The sequence below is a fragment of the Pleurodeles waltl genome, chromosome 7, assembly GCF_031143425.1.
Source record: "Pleurodeles waltl isolate 20211129_DDA chromosome 7, aPleWal1.hap1.20221129, whole genome shotgun sequence".
Lineage (NCBI taxonomy): Eukaryota > Metazoa > Chordata > Amphibia > Caudata > Salamandridae > Pleurodeles > Pleurodeles waltl.
The window spans coordinates 566940636-566962325 of NC_090446.1; the positions used below are offsets into that span (position 1 = coordinate 566940636).

The 21690-nt window shown below is 45.9% G+C and overlaps 1 protein-coding gene across 1 annotated transcript in view; it reads right to left on the minus strand.

The window, feature by feature from the left end:
• Positions 1-19599, minus strand: part of MMP25 (matrix metallopeptidase 25) — a 162087-nt gene extending 142488 nt beyond the window's left edge. Inside the window, exon 1 of the mRNA XM_069244338.1 lies at positions 18910-19599. Coding sequence (XP_069100439.1) covers positions 18910-18993 — 84 coding nt within the window. The 5' untranslated portion in view covers positions 18994-19599. The remainder of the gene's footprint in view (positions 1-18909) is intronic.
• Positions 19600-21690: the final 2091 nt, after the last annotated feature.

Below are 21690 nucleotides of genomic sequence, written 5' to 3' on the forward strand. Positions count from 1 at the left end.
CTCCACTCTTCTCTTCACTACTCCACACCACTACACCCTACTTAATCCACTTTACACCACTCCATGCCACTTCACTGTGGGACACTGCACTCTTCTCCTCTCCACTCTATGCCACTGCACTCTTTACTACTTCACACTACACCTCTCTACTCTGTTCTGTATCACTCTACTCTGTGCCAATGCACTTTACACCTCTACACCATTGCACTCTGCGCCTCTGTGCGCTATACCACTCCAGTTTAGGCAACATCAATCTACTCTGCACAACTCTACTCTATGCCACTCTACACCACTGCACTGTATGTCACTGCACTCTATGCCAATACACTTTATGCCAATGCACTTAACTCTGTTACACTCAACTCTATGCCCCTGCACTCTACATCAATACACTGTATGTCACTCTAATCTACTCTGTGCCATGGTATTCTACACCACTTTACTCTATGCTATCACACTCTGTCACTGTATGCAACTCCAGTCTACCCTGCACCTCTCAAATCTATGTCACTTCACTCTACTGTGAAACAAGATACTTTACACCACTGCACTCTGCACCACTGCATTCTATACCACTGCACTCTACACTGCACCTCTCCACTCTATGCCACTCTTTCTGCTATGAAACAGTCTATTCTACATCACTGCACTCTATGCCACTCTGCCCCACTGCATTCTAAGCCACTGCACTTTAAACCACTGCAATCTACTTCAATGTACTCTATGCCAATGCACTCTAAACAACTGTACTATATGTCACTGCACTCTGACACTACTCTGCAACACTGCACTGGCTGCCACTACACACTACACCACTCTACTCTGTACTACTGCATTCTGCACCAATACACTCTATTCCACTGTACTCTATACCACTCTATTTTGCATTACTCCACTCTATGTCACTGCACGTTACAGCACTTTACTCTGCTCTGCACTGCACCATGCTACACTACTCCACTGTGCACAATTCTATGCCACTGCACTGTATGCCACTTGAGTCTACTCTGCACAGTATGCAACTGCACCACTCTGCACTAATTCACTCTATGCCATGGCACTCTACACCACTTAACTCAATGCCATCAGGCTGAATGCCACTCTGCGCAACTCCACTCTACCCTGCACCTTTCCACTCTTTGCCACTTCATTCTACTGTGAAACAATCTACTTTACACCACTGCACTCTGCGTCACTGCACTCTACCCTGCACCTCTCCACTATATGCCACTTGAATCTACTCTGAAACAACCTACTCTACGCCACTCTGCCCCACTGCGCTCTAGACCGCTGCACTCTACGCCAATGCACTCTACACCAATGCACACTATGCCAATGCACTCTAAACAACTGCACTATACACCACTGCACTCTACGCCAATGCACTCTAAACAACTGCACTATACTCCACTGCACTCTGACACTTTACTCTGCAATGCTGCACTGGCCGCCACTATACTCTACACCACTCTACTCTGTACTACTGCATTCTGCACCAATACACTCTATCCTACTGCACTCTATACCACTCTACACTGCATAACTTCACTCTATGCCACTGCACTTTACAGCACTATACTCTGCTCTGCACCACTCTACACTACTCCACTCTATGCCACTGCACTTTATGCCACTCAAGTCTACTCTGCACTCTATGTCACTGCACCACTCTACACTATTGCACTCTCTGCCACTTTATTGTATACCACTCTACTCCACTGCACTCTATGCCACTCTACTCTTTCCCATGCCACTCTATAACACTGCGCTCTACACCAATGCACTCTAAACAACTGCACTGTACGCCACTGCCCTTTACTCTGCACCACTGTACTCTACGCTACTGATCTCTGTGCCACCCTACACCACTGCACTGACACTCTACTCTGCAACATTGCACTCTCCGCCACTGTACTTTACACCACTCTACTCATTCTACGCCACTGCATTCTATGCCACTCTACACTCCATCACTCCATTCTATGCCACTGCACTCTACTGCACTATACTCTGCTCTGAAACCTCTCTACACTACTCCACTCTGCACCACTGCAATCTATGCCACGCGAGTCTACTCTACACTCTATGCCTCTGCACCACTCTGCATTACTGCACTCTCTGCCACTCTGTTGTATGACTCTCTACTCAACTGCACTCTATGGCACTCTATTCTGTTACGTACCACTGCACTCTACGCCAGTGCACTCTAAACAACTGCACTGTACGCCACTGCCCTCTACTCTGCACCACTGTACTCTATGCCACTGCTCTCTTTGCCACTCTACACCACTGCACTGACACTCTACTCTGCAAAATTGTACTGTGCCCCACTGTACTCTACACCACTCTCTGTGCTGCTGCACTCGATGCCACTGCACTCTATGCCACTCTAATCTGCATCACTCCACTCTATGCCACTGCACTCTACAACACTATACTCTACTCTGTAGTGCACCACTCTACAGTATTCCACTCTGCACCATTCTATGCCACTGCGCTCTATGCCACACTAGTCTACTCTGCACTCTATGCCACTGCACCACTCTACACTACTGTCCTCTCTGCCACTCTATTGTATGCAACTCGACTCCACTGCACTCTATGCCGTTGTACTCTGTCCCACGGCACTCCATTCCACTGCACTTTAAACAACTACACTCTAAGCCATTGAACTTCAAACAACTGCACTGTACCCCACTGCACTCTACTCGGCACCACTGTGCTCTACACCACTTCACCTATGCCATTCTACTCCACTCTACACCACCATGCTACTAACTTTAAGAAATGCTGAACAGCAGCCACTCTGCTGTATTACATGGATAAAACACATTGGCAAAGCCAATAACTCTCGCTTAGATGAGACCTATTGGCTTTTCCAATGTTTGTTAGTACTATGAGGTACTGACGTCCATGAAAGAACTGTGAATGTGTAAGCCCTTATTTTAAACATGCATTACACACGCCATAATATAGGCTGCTACAAAATGTGGAAATACATTTCGGTTAAATAAAAAAAGTCCTTCTAAAATACAGATTTGAATAATGTACAGTTTATACCTAGTACTACATTTTTTTATAACAGTCCATTAAAACCACACTCTCCACAGCTCACCTTGGAACACCCTTACAGTACCTCTTTAAAAGAAAATATCTTTGGCGTCAGAAAGCTTCACAGTGACTCATTTGATTAAAGTCAATGCAGGTTTCCAAGCCCCTTTGCATTTGCAGATTTACCAGTTATGCACATTTACATTTGTTTAGGGAAGGAGACACCCTGGCAAGCAGGCCTGGTTCTTATCTGTCTGTCCCTCCCACCTTCCCTCCCTCCCTCAGAGCACAGGAGACTCCCTGCCTTTAGGTTCAGCTGGGAAACTGCTGTGTCCTAATTACATTTTGTCCTTTAGGTGAAAAGCTAAAATTAGGGACAAATGCTGTCTGTTAAGCCTTTCATCACGGACAAGGTATGGCAGGGTGAAATTACGGGCAGCCCATGAAAATTATGGACAGGTGGTCACCCTACTGGAAACGTAAACCACACTCTCCGCTATTGAGGTCCCTGGTAGATGTGGTTGGACTGTGGACTCTGACAGGCCCCTCACAATGACACCTCAGAATACTGCTGCTCACAGGTGGGGAAACTAGTAGGCTGTACCTGATTAGTTAGATTTCTCCACAGAATACTATACTATACCCCGCTCACGCTGAACTGGGGGTTGAAAGAAGACTCCTGCTGTGAGTGATGTGGACAAGAGGGCGTGATTTCTGCACTTAGCGTGGGCGTCCCCTGGCATTTTCCACTACTCACAGCAAACAACTGGCACCCTTCAGGAAATAAGTGACGTCCCTCTGTTCATATCCCCGCCACAGCACTGTTGGGCTGGTATAAACACACACCGCTCCTAAAAGATAAGTTCACAGCTTTTGCGCTCCTGCTGGCTGAACTGTAAGTAGCTATACCCTGGGGACGTGGTCCTTGTTCCCCTACTAAACAGTGGCAGGACGAACTGACTTACTGCTGTGAGCAAATGGGATTTTATGAAGGCTCGCTACCCGAAGCATCATAGCCATAAGACATCTGGACTTGATTCAAGCAATACCTTCTTAGCATATCAGAACCTGTGGCTACTTCTCAAGAACCACCTTAAGCCATGAGGTGCTGTGAAGGGGTAAAATGGTTAATTAACTGGGGGATGTCCGGGAGGACGTTGGAGACATGGCTGAATTGTTGTATACATTATTTTGTTGTTGTTGTGCAAATTCTTTATTTGTCTTAAAACCATAAAAGCATAACACATAAATAGAGTATACAATGGTTCATAAAATTAATCTGTTACATAATGTATACCCGCACAGTTGTGCTTAATTCATAACATTTCATATTTACAATGCCCTCCAAATTTGGATTGGTATTATTTTACTAACCCCATATTCAAGTTTCATTTACCTACTATTTTATAAAGTGCATTGTGCATACCAGCCTAACCCGATTACATTCCTAATAATATAAAAGTTCTTATAATTTACATATGGTGCAAGTTTAGATAAAGTGGCGGTGCTTTTACTTCAAACCTACATGTTATAATAAAACAGATAACCTACATTGCTCGGGGGGATAACAACTATAAGTTATAAATGTTTTACAATCATTCAATATAAATATAAAAGCAGTCAACTTATAATCTCTTTCTTTATCTAAAAAAGTGCAATCTCTAGTTTAAAACCTCACATACTACATTCTTACATTTTGTGGGGGCCACGTAAGCCCCGCTAGAACACCTTGTATTTCAATTAAAAATCGGCCTAGCGCACAAGTCACATTCAAAAATCTCTTATCTACTAGTAATTTAAGCTCTTGATCACGATTATTAATATTATATTCCTTAAAATTAGTTTTTTTAAACTTCTTAAGCACTTCTAAAAACCATAAACAATCCAATAAAATATGTTGGGCACTACCTTTTTGTTGTAGGCCGCATGTACATAGGCCCCTGTTATCCTTAAATATGGCTTTTACTTTGGGGTCCTTATAGCCGAGGTTTAACCCAAATTTGAACTTAAACACAGCATCTCTTAATTTTGGGTTGGATAAGGTCTCTGTATAAGAGACATTTTCGGCATTCCTCCAAACCCCCCCACCCCTAAATATACTGGGTGGTAATTTTTCTCTCCAGGTACTCTAAATCTGCTTCTCTTGCACTTTTATTTTCCATGGCATGTAGCTCCTGCTTTGGAATTTGTTCTCCACGCCACTGGTTAACGGTTAAGCCTAAGAGGACACAAATCTTTCCTCAAACTTGTGATGCCCAGTTTAACTCACTTGTCTTTATTTCTGTTTTACATAATCTTGCGATCTTAGAAATTCCCCCATCTGTCAGGCTCAACCAGAATTTCAATGCAGCTTGTGTTCCCTGGTAACTCCATGCCGTCATTTGGCACTCCACCTTTCTAGCTTGTATCATACTTGAAGGAGGCAGAGAAAGCAAGTGTTTTACATATTTACTTTCTTCCACCTCCCAACTTAACTTCTCAGAAAGTGCTAGGACTTCTACCCCAAATTGAAACTGAGGACGTACCATAGCATTAAAAGCAGAAACAACAGGACAAAGGGATGATCCCCATATTTCCTGCTAAACTGTTTTAAACCCCATACTGATGTTAAAGCTCTGATTTTTAGAGCCTCGGTATGTTCTTTCCATCTTAATTCAGAGTCAAAGCACATGCCTAAATATTTGTATTTTTCAACCTTTTCTACTTTTTCTACTCCCAGAAACCAGAAAAATTTACTCTTCTTTTTCCCTATTACCATTACTTTCGTTTTATCCATATTTACTATCCGTTTTTCATTTTGACAGTGAAATTTAAAAGCACCTAATTTTCTTTGTAGCCCCAACTCTGTCACATCGACTATCACCAGGTCATCCACGTACAATAGACAAGAAATATGAACCCCATCCATTTTTGGGCACAGGACTTTAGCCTCCTTTAGTAAACCTGGTAGGTCTGACAGAAATATTGCAAATAATAATGGGGCCAGAACATATCTTCGGCGCAATCCATTCCTTGAAGGGATCTTCATCAAGAGCGAACCACTCGTATCTAAAATTACTTGGGCCCAATTTTGTGAACACAGGCCCTGAAGTAGAAAAAGTAGATCCAGATCGACCCCCAGACGTTTTAACACATCCCACAACAAATTTTGATCCACCAAATCAAACGAGGCATATAAATCGACAAAGCAGCTAAATAGACACTCTTGCATTTCAATTTACTTTTCTGCTAATGACCAAAGACTGAAATGGTGGTAAATTGTCGAGTGACCTTCTTTAAATCTGCTTGATCAACCGGAATCAAGTTGTTTGTCTCTACCCAGGATGCAATTTGACCCAGCAATAACTTTGCAAAAGCATTTTCGCCTACATCCAATAAAGTTATGAGGCGATAGTTTTTTGGTTGAGTTGGGTCATCTTTTTTATAAATCATCCTAATTATAGCATCCTTTCAATTCTCACGGAATCAACTGGAATCAAGAATTTTATGAAAAGTGACATAAAAGAGTTTGGCCCACCAATCAATATTATTTTTTATTATAGTCGCTGGAAGGTTGTCTGGGCCAGCTGCTTTAGTTAGTTTGAGCGCTGCAATTGTTTCTTTTATCTTTTGCAGGGAAAAACTGATCTTACATCCCTACCTATCTTCATATTAACTCCACAATCTCCCTCTGCATCCTTTCCACTATAAACATTACTCAGATGTTTATTCCAGTTATCTTCACCAACAGCATAGTTTCTGTGGCTTTTCCCTCCCTCACCAACTGCCAGAACCCCCTAATGTTTTGTGTTCTTATCACATCTACCATTACCTCCCAATTCATATTCACGGACTCCCATGTCCTCAGCCTTAAGATTTTTTTATAACCTTGCTTTGCTAGACAGAGCTTCTGTTCTACTTCAATAGTGCGTCTTTTCCTAAATTCTGTTTCTAGTTTCCACACCTTCCGCTTCTGGCCCCTGCACCCCTGATTATACCAGGTATTTTTCAGTGGCGGCCGGCAGCTTTAGGAGGGAGGGGGGCAGGCGGGGCACACACACACACACACACACTCATTCTTTCACACACAGACACGCATGCACGCACATCCATTAACAACACTCATACCATTCAAACATGCACGCACGCACCAAACATTCATTTTAAAACATCACACACACACACACACACTTACTTTCGGCCTCCAGGTCCCAGGAGGGTTGGGACTGCTGCCTTCCCTCATTGGCTGACCTTAGGTCAGCCAATGAGGGAAGGCAGCAGTCCCAGCCTTGTCACAGAGTGGGAAGGGGTCAGTGAGACTGCTGACCCCACCCCACTCTGTGACGAAGTGTTACTGATTGAAACTCGCCCTGGGCACTTCAGGGCTTACACTGAAGCGCCCAGGGAGAGTGTCAATTGGTGACGCTTTCCTCGTCACCCAGGGGAGGCCCTTGAGGCACCTTTGCTGGGCTGAGGAAGTCACTCCCATAGGAGCTGTGATCTCCTCAGCCCAGCAAAGTTCAGCTTAGGCAGCCAGGAGTCTGCGCAAATTGCGCATGTCTGCTCCTGGCTGCCTGACCTGAACATGAAGAGTGTCTGTCAGGCTGACCTTTGTTCAGCCTGACAGACACTCTTCATGGGGGGCAAAAGGTGGAGGGGCGTGGCCCCTCTGCCCTAAAGGACGGGCCGCCACTGGTATTTTTATTAGCCCTGATTACTTCTCCCTTCGTCTTTTTCTCTTGTGTTATTTTTAATTACACTTCAAACAATCTACTATTAACTCAATTACCCTATTGTATCCCCTACAAACGTCATTGGGGTCTTCCTCCATCCTGAGACCACTATAATTTACTGTCAGTCCGTTAAGTGCTTTTATGCTACTTTCTATGATTCAGGTACCTATCCTACGTGGGAACTCTACCTGTAGTGTCAACACTTTTTCTCTTTCTCTTTGGGTATTATTTACTGACCCAATTGTTAGCTGTAGGGGCCAATGGGGCCCTCTAGGTGAACGATTCAAAAACACAATACTTCTCCAAAATGCCAAGTGTTTATGTAGACATAATCAATAGGACATGCCTGATTGCCTATTCGAAAAGTTTGCTCTGCTGGGCGATCTGTATTCATGTGTCCATTAATGCAAAACAGACCTAGAGATCCTAATAGTCTTACTAGGGACATGTCCTGGGCGGTACATTCTGTATTTAGGAAAATACTATGCGGAATCCATGCAGCTGCTAGCAGCTCCTTATATAATGTATCGCAGCTAATGAGGTTAAGTTTATGGTTAAAATCTTCCAAAAGTAAGATCAGGTGTTCCATTTTACCTATACATATCGCTTCCAGATCTTCCTCAAATAGACCCCGCTGAATATCATAGTGTCATCTCTGGTTGTAAATATACATTGATTATCATGAGCTGTCTAGACCCTCCAATATTATTATAAAGGTCTACTTGACCCGCTAGTAGCCAGCAAAAACTTTTTTTTACCTCTGTGAGTCTTTTGGCTATTCTAGTCGAGGTCAGAGTTATTAGACCCCCGAGGGACGGCCTGGACCTTGCCGAGTGGCACCCATAAAGAGCCTCATAAAACCATCCACTGGTTCGGATTCTTCGCACAACCAAGTTTCCTGGAGACACACTATATCACAATTTTCCAGCCTTCTTTTAAATATGGCTGTGCGAAGATCTTATTTCCCAATCCATATCACTCAGCTTCCCCCGGTGTTGTTATCAAGGGGGTTTTACAAGGGGCTCAAAGAGGTTCCTCAGCTTTAGGTCTTTATACTCTGTAGCTATGGTTACACTTAGTCTGCCCTTATTTCCATTCACACACGTTCTTAGATTTTTAGAACCTACTAAGTTGTACTGCACTTGATTGGGGAGCAGGCCAGCATGGCACTTGAGGGCTCTATTATTTCATTCCCCGAGTTCTGGTTCTCTTATTTGGACCAGTCTTATACCATTCCTTCTCTAACTCCATCTCTGCTTGCAATACCAATTGTCTGACGCATTTTGAGTAGAGCCTTTGTCACCTCCGCCCCTTCTGAGTTTAAGGTAAACCCTATTTGCTTTATATCCCTTGACCCAATCTCGCATAGACTTGGGCACAGGGTCATAACTTCTAGAAGGCGCAAGCGATTCAAGGGCTTAAGTTTCCTCTGCCATTTCCTCCCAATCTCCCTTCCCCAGGGTTCCAAGTATACCCACCTACTCTCACTTCCATTTGCACATTCCATCTTCCTCTTATTTCTGGAGCCCTTTGGTTGTAGTAAGGGACTACCCTTCTCCTGGCAATCTAAATTATCTTCTTCTCCACTTTTCCCCCTTATTACCAGCCTTCTAGTGTCACTTCCTTCCTTTTTTTCCCCTACTTTCCCTACTTTCTTCCATTAAAGTCCTTTGGGGGCGCTTCTTCCCTTTTACTAACTGGGTGTCTTCTATATACAGTAAGCTAGGTACCTTTTGGGGTGTGCTCCCCCTTTTTGGGGCAGCTGCTTCACGTCTTTGTCCTGGGTTTGTTTTTGATTTCTTATGCTGGACCACCCTCCCCCTCTCTCTGTGGGCCTTTGTCTCTCAGTATTCCTTTGCTTACTTCTTAGGGTATTGAAGTAAGGTTTGTAGGGTATGTAGCCTCTCATTCCCCATCCTCAACTCCTTTTTATCACCAGCATTGGTTGTTCAGAAACATATACTGACAGGAGCTTTGTTATCTTTATTACATCTCTTCGCTCTCCTTCTCTACTTTCATCAGGAGTGCCTGTCTTCTGATCCCCTTTTTCAGGTGAAGGTTGTACCATTACTGGCATACAGCTGTTAATTTGTTTCAATTCATTTGTTAACCCTTTTAATTGATTTTTAGGTATTTTACCCAAGCCATTATTTGCCGTCAGTACTTCTGGAGTAGACTGTAGGGTTTTCTGCATTAGAAACATAACATCTAGTAAGGATCTACAGGTACGGCAGTGGTATCTAAGGCAAGAACGGACTGCCTACCTGAGGGAGTAGAAGGCGAGGGTGTACCCATTTTACTTGCTACTCAGCTGCCCCCTCCAAAACCCTCTTTCTCTTTCTCTAATACAGAACAAAATGGGAGTCTTTCCTCTAAAATAACGTACCCCTTACTTGGGGTGAGAAACATGGTGATGAGGATTGCCTAGATTCAGGTTCCCATAGGAGCCTCCCCCCAATAGTCTATCTGCCCCCCTCAGGAATAAATCCTCAATCTGCAGCGAATCTTAGGTCTGAAAGTCATTTGTTATGCACTGTTCCATTTCACTCTGATTAGAATCAAGTGTATTTTCCCTTTATCACCTGTGACACAGTAGGAGTCTTTTTAAAATATTTTCCCACAAATTCTTTAATTGACGCACATAGTGGTGTTACAGCAGATCTTTCCCCATTGTCTCACAGGGCGTCCTCATGTTGCAGTGCTTGAAGTATATTCCCTCCTTCTTGGCTGATAGCTCGTAGCCCCGGAAACTGACTTACTCTTCATTCTAGAAACACCCTTTGGTCCCTTCTTTGTGCCACACGCTCCGTGTGACCGAACTTTGCACGCCAGCATGCTGTATATCTTCCTCTTGGGGATGGATGGCCTATATATAATTAGGACATTTTTCCTCCGGCTTCCCACTTCTGACGCCACTATTGCCACCCCAACACGCCGTGTAACTTCACCCCCCACGCCCTTAGCAGTCTTTAACAGACTTCAATTGATCAACTTCAAATAGGGTTCACACAGAGCTCATACTCTGAGCTTCGCGCCGTTTTCCGAAAATACTTGCATTGTTGCACAGGGCATACACACACAGACAGTGGGCACGAGCTCGTTATCCGCAATCCAGAATCCGATTTATGCTTTCTTCCATTCGACAATGTGCAAGTCACACATCTCCAGAAGACACAAGCCTCTCGCAGGTACATGTTAACACATCTAGCTTTGGCCAGGACTATGGGCGATGGCATTCATCCCACTCACCACCACGGTCGTGGACCTGGGAGGATCTTCCTCCTCCCCTCTGGCCAGTAACTCATCCCAAATGCCGTCCTTTTTGTTTTCGGCGAGTGCCAGAAGCCCTGGTGTGCCTTGGTGTACTGGTGTGATGTGAGGCTAGATTCCTCGCTGCCTCCTGCCCGTCGCCAAGTCTCTAGACATTGTAGCCTCCTAGTCTCCCTGAGGGTGCGTCCTGAGGGCCTTGCGGCCTGCGCCAAAGGCAGCAGGAGGCAATTAGAGGCAACTGGCAAACAGCTGGAGGCCAATGGGCAGCTGGAGGCCACAGAGGCCACGGGGCTGCAAGACGGCTGACCAAGAAACAGGGCCCCCGACCGGTGAGGCTGCGGGGCTGTGGTTGGCTGTAGGGGGGCCATGAGGCTGCCAGAGGCCATGGGGGGCTCGAGATACGGGCACTGGGGCCGAGCCAACAGTGAGGACGAACCAGCAACGTCTGCGTCTATGTCCTGTGGCGTCTCGCGTCTGGCTGAATTGAGGGGCATATTTATACTCTGTTTGCGCCGAATGTGCGTCAAAAATTTTGACGCACAATTGGCGCAAACCCTGCCCCATATTTATACTTTGACGTCTGACCCCGGGGGCGTCAAAATTCCACAATGTGCGTCATTTTTTGGAAGGGGGAACCAGCCTTGCGTTAATTATATGCAAGGTAGGCGTTCCCTTCCAAAAAATCACTTTAAGGCCTGTGCCCCATATTTATACTCTGACGTCATTTTGACGCACAGGAGGGGTTGGGCCTTAAAAAACGACGCACAGCCTGATGGGTGCCGTTTTTTAACGCCTGGGTCAGGGCAGGCGTTAAGGGACCTGTGGGCTCGGAAGGAGCCCAGAGGTGCCCTCCCCTGCCCCAGGGACACCCCCTGCCACCCTTGCCCACCCCAGGAGGACACCCAAGGATGGAGGGACCCATCCCAGGGAAGTAAAGGTAAGTTGAGGTAAGTATTTTTTTTCGTTTTTTTTAAGTGTCATAGGGGGGGCAGATTTGGGCCCCCATACATGCCACTATGCCCAATGGCCATGCCCAGGGGACAAAAGTCCCCTGGGCATGGCCATTGGGCAAGGGGGCATGACTCCTGTCTTTGCTATGACAGGAGTCATGTCAATGGAGGTTGGGCGTAAAAAAAAAATGGCGCAAATCTGGTTTGAGGCCTGAATTTTGCCTCAGACCTGACTTGCACTGTTTTTTGACGCACAACCCCCATTTTCCCATACGCCGGCGCTGCCTGGTGTGAGTAATTTTTTTTTTACGCACACCAGTCCGCAGCACCGGCTAACGTCATTCCATTAATAAGGCGCCCGCATGGCGCGTTGGAATGGCGTTAGCCGGCGGTAAACTTTTTGACGCACAACTGCGTTGGCGCAGTTGTGCGTCAAAAAGTATAAATATGGGCCTGAATGTTTGAGGGTGGCCTAAACATAATGGTACCTGATATGTATTGTGTCTTGTTTTACTATTTGTACTTGTTCTGTAATGCAGAAAATCTTAACTTAAAAAAATTAAGCTGTTCAGAGGAACTTAACTTGTTAAGTGGGGCGGACTTTCAAAAATGAAGCACAGTTCCAATTACCTGTTCTAGCAAGGGAGGAAACTTTCAGCACAAATCACTGAACCAGGGTGCCACAAAGTTCAAAGACACATATTGCTTAGTACTCGAAAAAAACACTGCACACAACTTTTCACAGGTGTTTCCCTTCAGTCCGCCAGTGAATAGCACTTCAAAGTAATGATATTCATGAGGCTTTCACATCTGTCCCACATCCTTAAACGAGAGAGCATGTAGCATGGTAGCTGAGTCACAGTTCTCAGTAAAAATATATGAAGAACAAAATAACTCCACACGCTTCTGAAAAACCACTACTCTGTGGAACCACATAAATACTTTAAGTAAGCACTATGCAGTTTTGCAAGTTGTTCACAATGCACTTGTGAATATATTTCAGGGATACTTTTCAAGGAACTGAGGAACTCTATATTTTCCTAGTTATTTTCAGATAAACCCAACAAAATAAATGTTCTACATTAATTTGTTTCTTGTTTTTTTCTTTCAGTTTCCCTGCTTCCAGGCTCTCTTCCCTTCCTGCCACCCAACCCAATTGTCAGTCCTGGGCTGGTCGGGTGACCAGATCTCTGCACCTCCTTTCAAGAGATTGACAGCCACCTCCTTACTTAACCTTCCCTGCCAGTGTATCCAGCCTGGGCATCCAAATGCAGGACAAAAAGGTTATGGGCATTTTCCCATGGTTGCTTCCTATGGTCTGATTTCACGCCCGTTGATGTTCATTCCTCACCTATCCTTCCCTTAAACCTACTCTGCACCTGTTCAACTGATCTACTAATAATATTCCTTAAGACTTACCACCACTAACAGAACTAGTTCCTGGAGCACCAGATATCCATTAATTTTGTTACTACTAGGCAGTGCTTAATTTTTTAGTGCAGAGCACCAGCACTTATTTTTGAGGGCCAGCACTTATTTTTTTGCCTCAAGCATTTACTAAGAGCAAAAGACACGTATGGGTAAGACAGAGGAAGAGAAAAACGAAAAAGTGTCAGAATGGGAGAAAGCAGGAAGCTGCAAGAGTGAGCTAAAGGGGCAGGGAGTGGCTGTAAATTGATTAAAGAGGCCCGAGATGGCTTCAGGATTACGACTCCTCAGTATTCCGTGTTCGCACATTTAATTGCACCAGACGCGTATTTAAGAGGAGGGCTTTGGCCACCGGCACGTTTTTATTTACAAATTAAGCACTGCCACTAGGTCACTTCTATTGACACCTGACACCACTCACCCTGGTTGCCTGTACCCAGGGCGAACCATGGGCAGCCTCGCTCTAGCTTCTGGGTGGACACGACAGGGAATTAATCCAGGCTGCCCACGTGCAGGGAAAAGGACATGCTGCTCTGACACTCGTGGGTACTAGCAAACAAAGTCTGAAATCTGCCTGTTGCTTTCAAATCTCGATGACGATGAGTTGGATGCCATTTGGAAGCTGAGCATTAGGCTAGACCTCTGTCATCTAAAAGTGACCAATGAGCATATACAGAGCTCTATGCAGGCTTGCAGGTAACCCCTCCTCGCTTTCTGAAGGACTTTGATGTTGAGGTCACCTGCCATGGCTGGCTGCGTAGGGGGGATGCTTGATGGTCGATCACCTGGTGCTCCTGAGGGTTTATGTCGAACGTCTGCTGCTACTTCCTGTGTCATGGACATGCTGTGAGCTGCTCCTCTCCTGCTCCTGAGTGGATCCTACAGAGGTACACTTGGGCACTGTGCAGGCACTCTCTGTCACCAGTTTTCCTACATTTTCATGCCTAGATGCAACGACCTACGATAAGATCAGAGCACCACTCTGGCACAAGACCAAAATACGTCCAGCACAGGCCACACTGCAATTCAAAACTCTTTCAACCAATCATTTTCTATGTATCCGCCAATGCAATATGGCGTCTCTTTAGGGGTATGAAGCACTATGCAAATGCAGTTACAACAGAGTACATTAGACAAATAAGTCACAGCAACACAACACTTTTCTAACACATAGCACTGTTCATCAATCACCAAACTTATCACTGCAAACTGACCCCAGCTTTCTGAAAAGAGGCCACAGTAGATACCACATAAAACGATTAATGAGAAGCAGATAGGATTAAGATTGGGAAAGAGTGTGTACATAGAGTGGAATATTCTCGAACAAGGAACGAAAACAGGTTGAGTTGACAGCAACAGGGGCTTGGGGGACAGAAAATAAGAATGTGGGGAAACGCCAATGCAAACAAAGAAATAAGGCCAGCTTGAAAACTGGATATAAAAGACAAGACCAAACAAAATACGAGAAAGGAACTAGGTGCTTGGCTCAGAGAGAAAACACAGCTAAGTCCCATATCCACAGAATATACCTAAATAGTAGTTTAGCACCAGGTTCAACAGAATAAAACATATACAAAGGAAATAAATAAGTTACAGTGCATCTCAGCCCAATGCCCAATCATACACCCAACAAGTATGAAAGGGCAGTTTACATGCCAAGCAGTAAGGGACCCAGCAAGACTCCAAGCACTGAGCTGCGCCTTCATATCTGCCATTTGGCAAAGACAGGATCAGAAGACCCAGCTCTTACAGAAACACCCAAATATGCCCCAATTATACACAGGTTTAGAATACAAGATCATCCATCCACCAGGATCTCAACCACATTAAAAACCCAAGAACACTCCATGCCACATTTACTCATCAGGCCCTCAGTGGAAGCTACTCCACCCCCTAATGCTCGGTTGCAGAATAAACCTGCGCCTAAAAGAACTAAGAGGAAAAGTAATGTATGCTGTGAAAATATCACCTAGCAGAGCAAAAATAATTCAGAATGAACACCAAACAGCAGAAAAGATATTGAGTGTAGTCAAATCTTTGACAGTATTTTATTTTCTGGCACAGGAATTCTCATGGGATGCTCTCTGGCACAAGAACATTATAGGTAGGTAATGGCACAGTGTTGGCAAGTTATATTTCTCACAGCACTGAATTTATGATTATGTGTTTATTGCTGGGATACAGTTTGTCATATAGCTACTGCTTGTCTGCTTTCCATCATTTGGTTCTTCTGGCAGGTGTTTTAACCTATGCAGCCAGAGGGGACTAATGGCCCTAGGTACTTTAATATTGCTTTCTTGGTCCATCATTCAGGGACGGTCTCACAACTTGAGTCAAGAACCTTGATTCATCCCACTAAGTTGAACAGTCCTATGAGCTGCAACAGAGCACCTGCATCAGAGTGCCCTCCTAGGTTAAGTGCCATTGACCCGCCAGTGCTCCATATGGTTCTCCCTGAGGACAGTACCCTGCCATAAATCCTCTGTGTCGAGAGCAGTGAGTATTGGCTTGATGTCTAGTCACTATGGGGAAGCACCAGGGATCTGGTCTCACTCTTTGCAAGAAGTTTCTGCCAGAATCTACCATGCCCTGCCTGTCCATAGACAACTCTACCCATTTCCATAACTTTAGCCCAAGACACAATCCTTCTGTGAACCCAAAACTGACCAAGTACTTCCCGAGACTGCTTAAGCTCTGGGCTTGGTCCTGCTAAAACATTGAGATTGGACATTTCCAGAGGACAATATCCCACAGATTTAGTAGATGGAAATACCTTTGTATTGTGATTGGTGGAAACAGATGACAGCATCCTGCCACAGCCTGCGCCCGTGTTACATGCTTCAGTGAACTTTTTAAAGATATTCAGAATTGATTCTGTTATCTATGGGACATTTTTAGTTGTCTCGCCAGCTTTATGTTTTCTAAAAAAAAGATCCAAATGAAAATACTTAACATTTATATATATATGCTGAGGCCTTTGGTCAGTCCTATTCAACCATCGGTCTGTTGATGTGTCGTTCGCACTGTGCTTTCGCCCACCACAGCACAGCGCATAGGGTGACGGATCAGGCTGCCTTATCCACTGGCTGCCTTACCCGGTGAGGTGTGGCCTCAACGTGCTTCCAAAGTTTACTCAAAGATGCCAAGGAGCTCAGCTTCGTCTCTGAGACTGGACAGACCTGGCCTCCTGGGCCAAAAATAGCTTGGGTTAAAGGCAGGCAAGCTTGTCACAAATTACACATAGAACCACTGAGAAGCCCAGTTCCGGTTACAGCAGTTTTATCACACCCCAGAGACAATCCACAGCCCCTCATCTTTCAAAAGCCTTTTTCTCCCTCTAAGGCACCAGCATCCCTCCATTGGAAGGGCCTTTCTTCTCTCTACAGACGTCAGCTTTACACAGCCTCAGATTTCATTCCGTTCAAGGCAGATCCCGCCCGGCTCCAGCATCCCGCCACAGGACCGCAAGACCCGAAGCTTCAACCTTCTCCATAGCTCCATGCCTCACAGCGCGCTCTACGCCCCAGCGGCCTCCACCCCAGCAACGCCGAGCATCAGTCCTGAGGCAGAAGAGCCTGTACCTCCACCCTTCCCCCTACCCGCCCTCCGCCCCAGTCACTTTCCCATAGCCTCGGCATCCAGCCAAAGCCCCAGGGACATTACCAGGAGCCCCTTCTGATGGACATTTCCAGGGTCCGTGCTTTTGTACTCCACACATTCGCTTCTCCACAGCCACACGCCCCTCCAAAGACTCAGCATCGTCCCACCTACGCGGGGACACCCCAATAATTATCAGGAGCCTCTTTCTCCACATGGCTTCTGGCCTTGCCAGCATCTTTCCACACCTCGTGCGTCCTTTCTCAGTCCCAGCACCTGCCCACAGGCCCAGGGCCTAACACCCCCACGCCCCGCATTGCCATACCTCCTCAGACCCTATCGCCCCTCCACCAAGGCACATCTCCGTGGCCCTTCGCCCCTCCACAGCCCCACCCCTCCCGTGGATGCAGTGAGTGTCTCTCCCGCTGGTAATTGCTTCTATTTCTGGAGCACTCAGTGAAGTGCGCTCTCGGCCCCGGGCGCTCTGCTGCGCTTAATGCACCTTTAGGCAGGGCTTCTCCATTCCTGGCAACTGCATCCATTTGCCCGTGCGGGGGAGGCAGAGCCTGTGACAGGACGCCTCCTTCCCTCCTCAGAGATTAGCAGTCTCTGGCGGGACGCCCCCTTCCATCCTTCACCCTCAGAGATTAGCAGGCCCAGGGCCGGCTATAGGTGAGTGGGACTGGTGCGGCCGCACTAGGCGGTGCAGGCCTGGAGGGGTGGTCGCTGACGTGGGGGGGGGGGGGGGGGGGGGTGCGGGCAATGTGTTAAGCAATAATATACAATTTAAAAGCACCTGAAGCAGAGCTCCGTTTATGTTCAGCAGTCAGGCAACACTAAAAATGTCAAGATCACTCTTGTGATCAATGTTCCTGACAGAGAAAGAGATTGGAGTTTTGTTCAGTGGAAGTTTTGACTCGCCATAAAGTAGCGCAGAGGGTTACTAAGCCTGTTGCAAAGAACAGATCTGTCCTTTATGTGGATAGCTGAGTGGATTAGTAAAGCCAGCCTTCAGAACGAGCTTTAAAACAAATCAAATTTATGTGAGGGGGCTATAGTGAAATGAGGCCACTTTTGCCCGGTAGTAGTACGGAAATCCGAGGAGGAGGTAATTGTGGGGTGGGGAGGGCTTTGGGGCAAAACAGATTGCTGCACGGGGCACCAACAGTGCTAAAGCCGGCCCTGAGCAGCCTGTGGGGACGGAGAGACTCCTCGGGCCCTCAATAGAGGCAGAGGCTCTCTGGGTCTTGGAGCTGCAGCTGGGCTGTGTCAAGGGAGCCCTGGCAGCTGCGATGGGGTTTGTTCCGGGCGAGTGAGCTCCCAGCCACTTTCTATCCACCCACCCTCGTTTTCTCAGCCCACTGCACCTGTTCCACTCCATGTTACTGCTGTATTTTTTCTGGAGTTATATTTTTCTTTTGTCCTTTTTTCTTTATTTGGCGCCCTCCACCCCTCCTTTGCTAGTCCAGGATCACGGAATAACTGAAGACATCTGCCATTTGCTACCAGCCCACTTGGGGACTCTGAGGGGGGCACCTCTACAGGACCCTCTAACCACACAGTATGACTACTTCTTTACATCCCACAATTAGACACGGGTGGCAGTAAGAATGTCCATCCCAGCAGATCTCCCCATCACTGCGACCATTTTTTTTCTCCGTTTTTTTCACACGTATTGGAGCGCTTTACATGAACACCAGTTCCATTAGAGCAACCTTTCATGTTTTAAGTGATTTGCTCCGAATCACAGGATGTTTGGTTGACGCTGAGACTTGAATCCAGTTCCAAAATTGGCAGTTTAGACCGTTAATCCACATCCTCTCCCTTACTCAGCTTCACCACTTTTGGCCCTTTCTCTGAGTCCTGCCTTCCTACACACACACACCTTCTTGGGTACTCACCACTCCTCTCCCGATGTCTTGAGCTTTCGGGCGACCCCAGCAGCCTCCGACGAGACATCCCAGTAACGTCCAGAAACGCAGCATCACGCAGGGAGGGTGTGTGGTCTGGGGCAGGAGGGAGAGATTTGGGGGCGAAGTGCAGAAGGTCACACGTACAGTGAGTAAGTTATGGAGCTGCAGACATTGAGTCGGCGAGATGCGTGCGGGTACGGTTTTAGCGTGAGATGTGCATGAGTCGTGGTGGTGTTCAGGGACTACCTTATCGAAGTAAAATATGCATTAGGCGAGCTGTGTGCGTGAAATGTGCGTGAAGTAACGGGTGCGCCGGGGACGCGATGGGCAGGGAGCTGTGCAGAATTTGAGGGGTACAGGGGAGATGCGCAGCGGGTGATGTATGAAGGTGGAGATTTGCGGGCGCGAGATGTGTGCAGAAGTGCAGGGGAGAGATGTCCGTTTGGAATGTGCAAGAACGGTGCGTGCCCCGGGTGACAGGTGCAAGAGGTAAGTCATGCAGGTGGAGGCCCACGGGCAAGAGATGGCCTATGCACAGCGGGGATGTGCAGGCGGGCAAATGCTCGAGGGAGATAGGGTGTGCGGGAGGGAGATGAACAGAGGAGATTGAAAGGAGCTGATCCGGGCAGGGTTCGGCAGTGCGCCTCCCGCAGAGCCTACAGCATCCTGCACACACTGCCAGCCTGCGCCTTCACTCTTCCCGCTCTGACCCCACCCCCGCCCATCCCCCATCCTGCCACTCCCCGCTGCCACAGCTGACGCTTTAGGACATTATTGCAAGCTAGACATGCCAAGGGGTTTAAGGCACTTGTCGGGAGGATCTGTGTGCCCCTGCAGGTTACAGGTTTTAATCGCAAGAAGACAATTTAGTGGAATAACGCGCATGACCGATGAATAATTTACATCTGTATCCAAATCACTTGTTTGTTCAATTCACCTCTGCTTCTCCTGTCGTCACAGTTAACATTAACCTCTTTATTTAGTTTGTAAATTTTATATTGCACTGAAGAAGTCCTTGGGGGCACCAAACGGCCTCACATTATTATTTTGAGTCATATTCAGGCTCAATGAAATTATGCGTCGGGGAAGACCAAATTATGCGGCTGGGTTGAGTAAATTATGCAATAAGAAATGGCAAATGATGTGGTGTAATGCAATACATTTGTGATAGTATTAGTTCATTCGTTTGCCATTTTACACTTGTGAACACTGTCTGGACAACGAGTGCACCTCATCAATACCAGTTCAATACCCAAATATATCAATAAGCAACAGAAAGTCGACTAGTCAGCCTTTGGAGAGGGCCTTCCACTGCGCTGCCAATGTGTGGTTACGTTTTTAGTAACATCTGAACCGTTTGAGGTAAAAACATTTTTTTTGTTAAAAGCTGCAGATTATGCAGCATACCATGGATCACGTGTCAAATGTGGCAAATCTATAATTATGCGAGAAACACAGCAGCCCCACAATCACATAAAATCAGTGGCCCAGCGCATAATACAATAGGTAACAATAACTCAAAAGTTACAAAGTCGTTCACAGGAGAAAGGGAAGAGTTTGCATTTGTGTGCGTTTCCTCAAGATATTGGTGCAGCAAAATTTCTAATGTAAATTGAAAGAGTTCGCATTTCTTTAAACTCGCAGTTCAGCAGTCTTAAGGGCACGTGTTCTGGAGGAGTCATTTAGGGACATTTAAAAATAGTGCAGATGGATATTGTGTGTCAAAGTATTTCTCGAGGAGGTGCATTGTCAGGGAACGCTTACATTTTTTGAACGTTTTAAGAAGTTAAATGGAGACGGGAAAGAGTTCTTTAATTGTAAAAGAGCAAGCAATAGAGTTTTTCTACTATTACAGAAACTCTGGATATGGTCAGTTTCGGTGAGAGATATTGAGAGGTTTTGAAGTGTCTCACCGCCTTGTATATTAAAGACAGTCATATAGATGCATCTCAATTCAGTCAGGAGACATTTTAAGAAGAAAAAAGGTCCAGAGTGCTAGAGATACATTTATAAGAATTTGAGACTCACTTGACTGCATCATGAAGGTCAACGTTTAAAGGTGCAAGGCTATCATTTGGAAGACTGATGAGAAGGACAGTTTTTCTATCAACAGGTTGGAGAAAAGGTTTGAAGTTAATATCCATGTGAGTTGGAAAATTGCCTCTAGCCAGGCTTTTAATGTGAGTTTCAAGGTTTAATTTCTTGTCCAGTAAGAATCCTAGGGATCAGACCAATTCTTCAAGTTGGGGGTGAAAGCCAGCAGTTCGGATTCCATTCAACCAATTTTCCTTCATAAGGAAGTCAGGAATTGGTGAGCGGAAAATAATGTTTGGAGTTGTAGCACTGCTATATGATGGGATAAATTGCACTATATGCATCTGAGTGTAGAGAAAATTACTGAGCTATAGGAGCTACCCAAGCATTGGCATGGGAATCTTCAGAGCTCTGACATACACGCATTGGCAAGGCTAGTAGGCCTGTGTTTAATGTACTAAAGGATACATTGTTATTATATTAAAGTGGAGCATGCTGAAGTGGGCCCGCATGATCAGAGGGGGATTTAGTAGTAAAGTAGTCTCTCATGCAGTTCCATGCAATTATTCAGGTGAAGGCAGAAGGATACCCCCATTGAGACAATAGCATAAGGTGAAAGATGAACCACTGTAGTCACACAGTACTCACACACATGAAAGACAATACTCAGTGTTACCAAAAATAAAGGTACTTTATCTTAGTCACACAATGCCAAATATATCTTAGAGGCTATAC